The sequence below is a fragment of the Cygnus olor genome, chromosome 6 (genome assembly GCF_009769625.2).
Source record: "Cygnus olor isolate bCygOlo1 chromosome 6, bCygOlo1.pri.v2, whole genome shotgun sequence".
Lineage (NCBI taxonomy): Eukaryota > Metazoa > Chordata > Aves > Anseriformes > Anatidae > Cygnus > Cygnus olor.
In genome coordinates, this window is record NC_049174.1 from 35040028 (window position 1) to 35052455 (window position 12428).

The 12428-nt window shown below is 32.9% G+C and overlaps 1 protein-coding gene across 12 annotated transcripts in view; it reads right to left on the bottom strand.

The window, feature by feature from the left end:
• LRP1B (LDL receptor related protein 1B) overlaps positions 1–12428 on the bottom strand; it is a 684970-nt gene that overhangs the window by 152068 nt on the left and 520474 nt on the right. For all 12 annotated transcript variants that reach the window (XM_040561328.1, XM_040561327.1, XM_040561326.1 and 9 more), the window contains 4 exons: positions 10482–10608; positions 10176–10327; positions 9761–9885; positions 6161–6532 (listed from right to left, as the gene is read on the bottom strand). In XM_040561328.1, the coding sequence (XP_040417262.1) occupies positions 6161–6532; positions 9761–9885; positions 10176–10327; positions 10482–10608 (776 nt within the window). The remainder of the gene's footprint in view (positions 1–6160; positions 6533–9760; positions 9886–10175; positions 10328–10481; positions 10609–12428) is intronic.

Genomic DNA, 12428 nt, shown 5'->3' on the forward strand with positions numbered 1-12428 from the left:
TATGATAAAAAAGGAAACTGCATTATTAGCTTAGCAGCTCAGGCTCTTATTTCAGAAAGTATTCCTTGTATAAACATAAGCTTTGAAACTTTAAGCTTTGAATTTTGCACTGTACACATTAAGAGACCACTTTCCAAATATACAGGTACGTCATTGGACTGTGTACTTTCTTAAGAAAATTTTTCTAACACAATTGACAGATTGAAACTTATTCTACATGACAGAAATAAACCTGACAATCTTGAAAGAAGGATGCACTGTGATATTTAATATTATGACAATTGTATGTGCATAGTCTTACCACATCTACACAGAAGGTCTGCAGCCTCAGAGATGCATGTGGCTCACTCTGTCAAAAGACTTAGGAGTCAGCATGGCCTCTTCATCTAAGTATATAGGGCATGTCCAGAGAGTTGTTCTTATGACCACACCACACTCTTACCCCAATGCTGTCCTCAATTTTGCCTCCAGAAATGCTGAGGCAACTTCTCGTGTTGAATGCAAGTTAGTCATCAAATAGCACGTCATCTACTCTCTAAAGCTAATCTTAATTTGCCTTTGTAATGGGATGGAAGATAGTTCACAGAGATGGTTCATCAAGGAGATGGTTTTAGATTGTCTTCTCTCACTTCTCGGTTGACAGAAAGTTTAGACTTACTGACCCACAGTTTCATGTTCATCAGGGGAGGAAGAAGGGACATTGATGCTGTAATGGCATTCTACTTCTAGGCAGACAGAGAAGGAAGGATATCAAAGTAAAGCAGAAAAGTTTAGCAGATGATTTATGAATTAGGGCTTAATCATGAATATTATAGAAGGATAAAACAAGGTGCATCCCATTGAATATTATGTATTTTTGGCCTAATGGCTCAATCCACAGCGATAATAATGTTTCCTAGCAGGAAACAAAAAGTTTAGGATACAACTGATCTTCATGATTTTAAATGAATTAAGGCTCCAATTAGCTGTTTGCTCCACCCAAACCACGAAGAATCTACTTTGGGAATAATATGCTATCTTCCACTGGCTTTCTCTAGGTCAAGCTGAGACCTCCTATCCAATGTAGAAAAAATTTCTATTCAGATAACCATGTCATTAATAAGAAAGTCAGCTTCCATTTTATCAGTTGACAAAATAAACAACAGCCAATGGGAGATGTGGTATAAGAAGGGGATACACGTGAAATATTAACAATATCTTATATTAAACAGATGTTTGTTTCTGTTGAAACATTTTCATTTTCAGCCATTTCAATCTACTCTAAAATTACTTTTTGATGGAAGATAAGTCTGTTTAGATCTATAAAGACTCAAAGTACTTCATATATTTTTATCAGAGTGTATATGAAATGGCTTCCAGTTTGAATATTACAGAAACATTCAGAAGTTTGAAATAATGGTGCTCTTCCACCTAGAAGTGTTCAACAACAAAGAAAAATAAGAGTAGAATGCTCCCCAGGCTCCCTTTGAGATGAGAGTAAACCCTATTGTTCCAAATGAGACTGACAACCTGCAGCAATTTATACAAGTCAGATTTCCAAATACCTCCTTACATAACCCTGTGCCTTTAACTGCTAGTGAATTCTATTCTTTCTGTATAATGGCCCATTATCTCATTTTAACGTAGGTTTTCAGTAACAAATTCTCCAAGAGAATGGCAAAGGCTGGGATGTCTACTTCAGGTAGGATTTTAACACCTGTTCAGTGATGGCCAAACCAACATACTGATTCAAGCTCAGTGTCACTTTCATTTATTACATTCTCTATCTTTTTTTGTATTTAATGTCTTCTTTCAATTTCCTACAAAGCCTGTATTACATTGGGGCTTAAAATTAGATAAAATTAGAAGACAAACAACTTTCAAAGTGTATGTAATCTCTCTAGACCCCTCCTAGAATATTAAATGAGTTAGGATATGATTTCCAAGGCACTGCTTCTCTTAATCAAAAACTCTGCAGTGCTTACACAAAATGAAAAAATAGTCCTTTTTGCAGAGTAAATCTTGCATGATTCCTCAAACTGGAAGAACAGAGAAAGTGTGTATCAAAATGTGTTTTCCAAATATAATCCCTTTGTGTTTTGTTTCATACAGAACTACCATCGACAACAAACTACAGGAAAGTCACGAAGATTCTCATGATTTATGAGGAAAAAAGGCACTTGGGATTCTGTTTCTTGGAACTGTAAAAATACAGTTTGCCTTAACAGGTTCCAGAAACTTTTATAGCACAACGGGATACAAAACACACAAATGTATAGCCAGTTTAAGTCACAGAAGCAGTCTAACCTGTCTAAAGTGAGCTGCAAGGGTGATCTTCACAACTAAAATGTGGAAGATTAAGAAAAGAAAATGAAATGTAATATCTTGCATCCTTTCCTTTTTGGAAGGAAAGACTGAGATCAAAACACGATACAGTCAGTAGTCCTGTCACAACATATTTAAAACATGTATTGCTATAATGATGTTAATTTAAAAAATCTCCACAGACTGGATAAAACTCTACATGATGCTATAGTAACAAAATCATGAGCAATACTGAGTGGTTAAATAATTCATCAATCAAAAGAATTTTTATTTGTGAGACATCACAGCAAAGAAAACGGGATGTTTAAAAAACAGCAGTCAGGACCAAGTCCAGTTACTTATTAAAAAAAAAAAAAAAAGAAAAAAAAAAAGAAAGAAGTCCCTACTAACTGACTGACCAACGGAAATAAAGTTAGAAGTTATGAAAGAACTCATTCCCAAAACCTATGCTGCACAAAAATAAAGGTGTTAAGGGATGGCATACTGTGCACATGCTACACTGTTGGTTTTGTTTGTTTCTTTGTTTTGATATTGCTCCTTCCTGCTGAAGACAGAACCCTCTCAGGTACCAGGTTCTTGGTGAGTTTTGAATCTGTTTTTAGTGAACTGGAACAAGTTAGATAAAGTTGTTTATATGCTGTAAATCTACTTTCCCTGAGCAGAAAATGTGTTAGCTAATGGGTTGTTTATGAGTTGCAAATCTGTTCAGTGAGGTGAAAATTTGTCAGATAATGGGTTGTTTATGAATTCTAAATCAATATTCAGTGAGTCGGAACTATGTTAGATAATAGCTTGCGTATGGGTTGTAAATCTGTTTTCAGTGAACTGGAAACATGTTAGATAATGGGTTGTTTCTGGGTAGTAAATCTGTTCTCAGTGAGCTAAAAACATATTAGATAATGGGTTGCTCGTGAGTTGTAAATCCGTTTTTAGTGAACTGGAAACCTGTTTAATAAAGGGCTCTTTATATATCTTAACTATTTTTAGTGTGCACAAAAATTCAATAATGTGTTATATTTGAGTGGCATATCTGATTTCACTGAGGTAGAAATCCATCAGCTAATGGATTCTTTATGAGCAGAAGATCTACATTTGGTGAACTAAAAATCTGGGACAATAATGAACTCTATTTTCATTATTTGATTTAAATACAGAGTAAAGTTTTGCCTGATTTGTAGACCTCAGCTTAATGAGGTCAAAAGAGGCTGTAGATCTGTAAGAACCACACTAGGTAATTCTAATGTGGTTTTGTATCCCTTTCCAGTAAAGTAAAATATGCCACAAATGCCTACTGATAATTTAGGAGGCAAAATATAGCAAAATAAATGTCAAATACATTATCTTTTAATCCTGCAATGAAACATCATTAGTGAAATCTGTCAGCTGGATTCCATTCACTAATTTCTGTCTAATCAAACATAGTCAACATGGAAATCAGAAAATTTTGTGTCTTACAGTGAATGGAATCACTGATGTCAGCTAGTTAAACCATTGTTGGTTGTTGTTGTTTTTTGTTTGTTTGTTTTTGTATTTGGGTATCACTGTTAGCCAAATACTTCTACTGTATCAAGCAGCCCCGTGAACTGTTTCCTGTTTGCAGGGAGAGAAAGTCATATGCCGATTGCGGAAAGGAAGGATATGTGGTACAAGAATGCCAATTTTAAATGGATCACTCAGCATAAAGAAAGGGGTTTTAAAACATATGAAGGAAAACAATATAGTAACATATGTTACTTTATATTGTGATGCGATATCCCTTCTCATTTACAATGAAAAAACAACTGAAGCATTTCTAGAAAAACACCCTTGTTCAGAACTATATCCTAAGCATATACAGTACATTTCTGAAGGATACAAAATTTCATCTGACATTCAATTATTCAGAGTGCTGACTCTGCTAATGAAGAATGAAATCAGGCCTATTAAGATTACAAGTAGAAACACTTCCTAACAAATTCTTAAAAGTATAATTCTCATCTGTGCTCCGTGGAATGTCTTTAGTTCTTGTACAACAACCTATTATAAAGTAATGAGGAATAGTTTATTGTTCTTTTAAAAATTCAATTTTTATCTGCATTGCTGCTTCACCAATATTTCTTTCTCCTGTTTTAAATGTAAAATTCTCCAGTGGCTTTTCATGTAATGCTTTTCGTCCTATCCTACAATACCAGAATTAAAATAACGTTGTATCATCCCCGCACTCGTGAGCTGGCTGTCTCTCTTGTAGAGCTAATCTCAGCTCTGAATCTCTAGGTTTAATGCTTTCCAGAGAGTAATGAGAACATCCTGACAACATTGCTTAGTTTCCTTTTACTGTATCTCAATATGGATATCATTAATTCCTCTATAATATGCACACATAAAAACACAAAATTAAAATAAATAAATAAATAAATAAATAAATGAAGACTTTTGTACCATATTCAAAAGATGCTTTTCCACTCTTTAATGTGAACAGTTTTCATGACTGGGAATAGCTTCCTAAAACCACAGACCAGAGGTGCACAATGATACAATTATCCAGTGTAAACTGTAGAATATTAGTTCATCACTTTGCAGCTGTTTAGCTTCTTTCTTTTCCAAAAATATTGTTTGTTAACATGCAGTAGCAAAGGACAATATGTTCTACATCAAATGTACTTCCATTTTTCCAGTCATTTTCTTTTGTCTTGTTATTGTTTGACCCAGACAAATAGCTAAATGTAGCAATGCCACAGGCAATATAACATGACAGTAGAAATTCAAATGAGAATTATCAGGGAGAAAAAAAAACAACAATAAAATACTTCAGACATTATGGAAAATGGCTACCAAAATGAACTATAGCCTCTGGAAAAAAATAAAAGAAAATCAATCAGTATTTGAAAAATAACATGAAGAACCATAGTAAGTACATGCTTCTGATAACTGATTACAGATGAATGAGATTTACAGCATATTTTAAAATAATTACATTAGAAAAGAAATTTAAGGCAGCATAAGATTTTGGACTTTACATTATTGTTGGACACATTTTCAGATGGTTAATATTAGGCTATATTTCTCATACATCCGTATTCAGATTTTCCTTGAATTTGAATTTTACCATGACAAACCACAAAAATTTGCATTAATGTTGCATAAAAGTTATGCTAGACTTTGTGATGATATTGATGTTGATTCCTTGAAGAGAGACAGGCCTCAGGTATTCAGAAGCTAAATAAAACATCGAGTTTAAGAGAACTCCCCTTGCTAATGTGGTGAATGAAGGCATAGTGAATATGCAAAGTTACTGAGTAAGCCTCTCCTTGAAAAGGACAATTTCATAGGTTAGAGTTTGCCTCGGATTATCACTGAGCACGAGTCGCTTTTCTTGAGCTGAATACAAGAATGGTGAGTCAACTGGACACAATGACCATGGTCCCAATATTTTTATACCGAGGAACGGTATAACGGAATGTCAGCAGAGGTATTTTACAGTATTCCACTCCCACTAACTACAAAAATACACAACTGATAATTTCACGGAGTAACTGGACTTCTTTCATGTCTAGGCAATGTTTGATGAGGTTTGTTAGTAAAGCTCCAAAAAATTACCATAATACAAATTAAATATCATCATGACCTTTTTTTTTTTTTTTTTCTTAGTAATATGCTTCACATGTTGTAAGATTGCTATAAATGATTTTGAAGTTGTAATACAAAAAGACAGTGTTTAAATATATCTTACAGGGAAAAATTGTAATAGTTGTGTTATATGCTTATGTATACTAAAACTTTTTTGACATTTTAACCCTATGATGTCAAGTGGTTATCAAATTTTGACTTAATAAGTGTTACTCAAAGAAAATACATATTTTGTGAAATTTTTACTCACTTTCTATTAGCACTTTTCTGCCAGCCCAGTTGTCTGTAATAACTTGTATATTTCCAAAGTGCGCATCACTGAAGAATATCCGATTAGAACCTCTTCCTCTCAGACTGTAGTCAAAAGCAAGAGCTATCACATTTTTGAAGTACTCTGGATTTTCATATGGCCTTACTGGTGAATTTAAGTTGGTTTCATCAGAAAGATGTATACTTTTTAATATTGTCCTTCCTGAGTATAACAGGTAACCTTTATGTCTTAGGCAAGTAATTCCATCTTCTGCAAGATAGCCATGTGCACAAGCACAAGATCTTTGTCCATTTCCCCGATAAAGGCAGAGCTGATGACACCCACCATTATTCTTGGCACAAACATTAGTACCTGTAAGGAAAAAGAAAAAATAAATCTATCTTTTGTACAATTACAAGTAACTAACTTAAATTAGAATGCAATTTTACACATTCCAAGGATTCTTCTCTTAAGCTTTATCTACAGTACAAGTAAATCAAATAGCAAAGAATATAACTTCAATGACAAATAGACAAAGTAAATTTCAAAGTAAACAATCTAATAGCAAACATAATTAACATTCTTTCCAATTCACAAGTGTATATACTTTATAAATAGAAAATGATTGAATGGATTTTTCTTCCACATTCAGATGAAGACTTAGATAGAGACTTATGAGCTGTTTCAAGTGCTTTGAAATATTTTATTATTTTTTTTTAAAACACCTGTTACTGGCAAAGAGTAAATTTAGATACCATCAGAATCCTGCACTGTTCTTAGTCAATTTCTATCAAAATGAAAACATATATATTAATATGTACAAAACTGTGTCAATCCAGGTCACTGTTTTAATAACAACGTTTCCTAACTTTTTGTTCTAATTTCTTTTAAAACCTGACTTTAAAAAACTTACTCCCTGAAAAATGCATTCCATTAAATAATCATTGTCAAATTAGTAAATTCAAGGACATAAACTACACTTGTTACAAGCCATATTTAAAATTACAGTAATTGTCAATAATTAGGACCTATTTTACTTTGTCTTTTTTTTTTTTTTTTTTTTTTTTGGACTATGTATGAAATACAATTATAGTTAGTTTAGATAATTTAGTTTCTGTTTCTGACAGCACTTTCCATATAACAACTCAGCTCTTTCAGTTTTCCCATTTCTGATTTTTTCCAGATAGTGAAAACACAAACAAAAACAAAAAACAGTCTCAATAAATTGGTTTCTGGTAGAAAACCATTATAACTGTCAGGGAATAAGTAGTGTCTGAAAGTACCGTTGACTGCATTTTCTAACTGCTACATTTCAAGCTGAAGGTACATTAAAGCAAAAGTAACGGGGGATGAGAGTTAACTTTCTCTTTAAATTAGAAATGTTGAATTTTGAGTTCCTAGGCAAAATTCCATGAGAAATATTCCTCTGTAGTCATGCAAAAATATTGGGAGACTTATCTGTATACGTTTGCACTTGTGGTTTCTTTTAAGAAGTTTTTGAATTTTTATTAGGCTAGAAATGTTAATATCTGGTTGGAAGGATGAGTTTGAGAGAAAGGCAAATACATGAAAGAGATCCTCAAGTTTCTAAAATCTCTCTTTGAAAATTTCAATGCTTCCACAGTTCACCAGCTGTAAGTATCTTTAAAAACAGACAGCTCTAAAAACAGTTTAATTAAGGCATATCCTTGCACATGTAGAATAGCACTGAAGGATAGGAATCCACTTGCGAATAGCACAACAGGGCTGGCTCATCAGAAAGGGTAAAACAGGTGTTTGAAAAAAAAAAGCATTAATCATTTGTCAATCAGCAAAGGTTTTTGTGTGGTTTTGGTTGTTTGTTTCTCTTTCTTTTTTGTTTGCCTTTTTATTCCTTTTTTTTTTTTTTATTGTTATTATTAGAAGGTCAGGAAACTAGCTTTTTTTTTTTTTTTTAAGGAGCATTGACTACTTCTAGTTCAGTAAACTTAAATATATATAAATATAAAATAGAGTTATATAGAAAAAAAATCCAAAAAATATTTTTCACCTGTTTTTTCCCTTTTGTCCTTCTGGCTCACTGACAGCCCCTCCAAAAGACATTAACCATTTGTACCCTAGTAAAATTTGAAAAATGTATTAAAAATCATTCAGTTATGTTTTTCAAGCTAACATTGAAAGATTTTTAGCCTCAGTAACCATTTATCCTATTTCTAATGCAATCAAGTATTTCAAGCTACCAATAAAATCATTACATATAATGAAGCATTTTTATCCAATTATATTTTCCTAATCCTAAAATACAAAGCCCTTCCAAGCAAGCAGACATTAACTATTTCTAGCCTAGTTAAAAGAAATAATATTTTTTTCTGTGGATATTTTTTATCCATAAAATATAATGTCTAGAATACGGTGAAATTGCATGCAAAAATCTTTAATAAAATTAATACACGTGCTCATTGTTCTTAAAACTATTTAAAATTTCTTTAAGAAAAAAAATGAAAAGACTTTATCTTATCGATTGTTAAATGTTTTCTTTCAAAATGCAGATTTATTTTACATTTCATATTTAATACAGTTTTTTAGGAAAGACCTATATAAAAAACAAGATCTTCAGATACGTGATGCTGTGATTAAAGCAACTTTTGAGTGCTACCAACACTAGAAATATTTGTATTAAATAGTTTATCTTTTTATGGTAATACTTTATTTCTCTGTGTTTTTGAATATATATATATATATATTCAAAAATCTATCTATCTATCTATCTATCTATCTATCTATCTATCTATCTACCTATCTATCTATCATTTGGTCTGGGTTTCCTGGTAGCAGTTTGTTCTGAGGAAATCATTACCATTTGTTGGTAGACTTTTTAAGACTTTTGCTAACTTAAACAAATACATGAAACAAAGATGTTGCTTACACAGGTGATACAATCATGTCTCTATTTCTCATAAAATAGTTCTTGTTTTTCAAGACCTCTACTGAATTAGAATTTTAGGAAAGAAAACTAAAAGAAAGTTTACTCTTAGTGGAGAATAAAATTCATCCACTTGTATCTTTGTATCATAAATCAGAGAGGATATGATAACTTTTGTCTCTTCAATTTGCAAAACAAATCAAATTCCAATGAAATCCAATTATTTACAAGGTCTCTTCCCACACAAAAATGCTGGACTGAAAACCAAGGAATTTCAGGAAATAAATATTTGAGAGACAGAGGCTGGGATTTTCTAATCGTGAAAGAAAATTCTGCTTTCCAACAGAAATTTGAGACAGCCTGAGATTACTGCTCTTTGAAGCACAGTTTAAGGTCTATCTCATTCCTAAAGAAAACAAAAAGGAATGATACAATTTGTTCTGGTTTTAGACTTTCTCCTGAAAACACCCAGAAGGATTTTAGTAGAAATTGTACTATATATTTTCTTTAATACATTAATTTTAGCTAAAAACAAAACAAAACAAAACAAAACAAAAAAACTTTAAGAGTAAATGTGGAGATATTGCAAAATTTATTGCCATAAATCATTGATTATTTAACTTTTTGTATGTTTTAATATACATAAAAAGTACCAGGCAATATTGAAACACGTCATAGCATCCTTAAGAACAGCCAACCTTTCTCTCGTGCTCTATTAAAGATTTTCACTTCCTTCAGGTTTATTCCAAGGCCAGTCCTCATGGTCACAGCATCCGTGGCCTCATTCTTGTGGCCTCTTCTAATAGAGCCATTTGCATGTGCTCTGCCAAAAAAGTTGAAGATGTCTGATCAACAATCCTCAACTAATTCATACCAAACAAATGACTGAAGGGCAGTGGAGAGTTTGCCTAACAGAAGGTGAAGAAACCTGGTCTCATCTATGACACTGATATGCTTAGCTTTCAGTATCAGAAATACCCTTTCTTTGGAAACTGTGTAACTTTCTGCAATCCATTCTCTGACCTTGCTAAGGAATGGCTAATCCTACAAAGGTGAAGCACCTGGCACTGAAATAACATTTTGAGACTCAAATACTTATGAAAAATAAATTACCTGTCAGACCAGTAGATGTAAGCTCCGAACACCGCGACAGAAAACATATCCACATTGCTCCCTGACAGCACAATCTCCCGATTCCCTCCACTTTCAAGGTCAATCCTTTCTATCTTGTCGGTACGAGCATCACACCAATATAATTTATTTTCCTAAAGATTAATTTTAAAGGAAACATCAACAGTCTTGTCCAAGTATTTCATTAAGAGTTATTAAGATTACACCAAAGCGATAGACCAATTGACTTTAATGAAACATAAAAAATATTGTACATTTTAATGTATACTGGAAGACAAAGAAACTAACCTCATAGTCAATGGAAATTCCATTAGGCCACACAATCCCCAGGCTCACAAGCACAACCTTCTCAGACCCATCTAAGTGTGCCTTCCCTATGCAAGGAGTTTGTCCCCACTCTGTCCAAAATAAATACCTAAAATATTGCAGAAATTACCAATTAAAATATAGCATCAAAATAAAGAGATGAAAATGTGTAATACTGTACTTCAATAGCAAACAAAATGAATGTACCATTAATAGGTATTTAAAAAGCATAATAAGGCTTATGTATCTTTGTATAACCTTTAGAGGATGAATGTATTTTAATACTTGTTTGATTAAATATTTTTTAGACAGATTCTTTGCAGATGTTATATATGAAGTCATTCTTAAAACTGTAATTAATCAGTCAACATGTAGTTCTTTGCCTTAAAGGATATAGCTTTACTGCTTGGGAAAATCAAAGAGAATTAGAAAGAAATTACTGCAACACAAGCACACACATTTAATACCTACTAAAAACGTTGTGATTATACAGGTGATGTATGTATAACTAACTAGTAGGTTAAAGGAATCTAGAAGCCTCCCAAGCAGCTGCCGAAAAGGTAACACAATATATTTAATATTGGAGTATTAATGGTAATAAATATATTGCTATATAAACTTAAATAAACTATTAACTAGCAAAGAAATAAAAACTTGATCTTCCCAGAAGTCTGAGAAGGCACATCTAAAATACTTGTTTCCTGGACCTTTGCAGGTAGCAGTATGCCACAAATGTATTTGGTGTATATGCTGCAATGCTTGAATAATGACGACCCAACTTTTTTAGGAACTACCCCATATATCAGTTACATAGCTAACATGGAGATGCAAGTGACAGAAATTTGATGAAGTCCTGGAATTAACTTTCAAAAAAATATCTGTGAAGAAAACTAAGTCAGAGTTTAAAACTCCATCCCTCCAAATACAAATCAAGTTTCTCAAATGTCTTCAAAGGAGGTAGCTTCAAAGTCTGAGAAATATTTCAGACCTCCCCACCTTAATTCCATATTTCAATCACAATTTGAGCTTCATCAGAAAACTGCTATTTAACTGTGCGGAAGGAAAAAAAAAATCAGCCAAATATGTTTTAAATGAATAAGTATACCTGATGAGGGACAAAGACACTCCTCTGTAGGACTACACATTCTTAACTTTTTCCCTAGTAATATAAATAACATTACCAATCAGCTGAATGCTGGCTGCTTCATATCTTGGTATAATGGGCAGATTCAATGAGATCAAATAACTGCTATTTTCCTCTCCATTTTTATAGCTGTCAACTCAAGCTCCAAGAGAAATGAAAAAATGAGAAGTCAGGGCAATGAGAGAGTGGGGAGGGAAGAACACCTTTGAAAGTTTTGCCTGGCAAAGGGAAAGAGATATGACAATAGTGCAGAGGATAAGAAGGCATTTATCTCCCCACATAAAGATATACCTTTCCTCCACCTTCAAAACATTGCTGTCCTACTTGCATGAAGTAACTTTGATTGGAGACATCTGATGAGATGTTGTGGCACAGTATTAAAAAGAGAGTCTAAGCTTACCTGCATTCAAAAACGGTGTACCTTTCTAGCAGACATGTAAAGTATTTACTAATCTGTAAGTAAGGGGTGAATACCTATCTGTGTTTTGAAGACATGAGGTTTACCTTTCTGGTCAAAATAATTTTATCAGGTTTCTGTGTACTTTTCTGCAAAGGCTTTTTTTTATTTATTTTTATTTTTATTTTCTCCCCTCCTCTGTAACAGAAGACCACAAATGTTCTGGTACATTAAGCACAAAAATATTTTAGCCAGATCCTGAAGAACAGCATCAATCTGAAACTGTTAGCAGATACAGCCAAGCATCCAGTGGTGCTATATGAACACAGCTGTAATCATTTGTGGCAAAAGCTATTATATTATGCAGAAAATAAAACTCACTATTGCT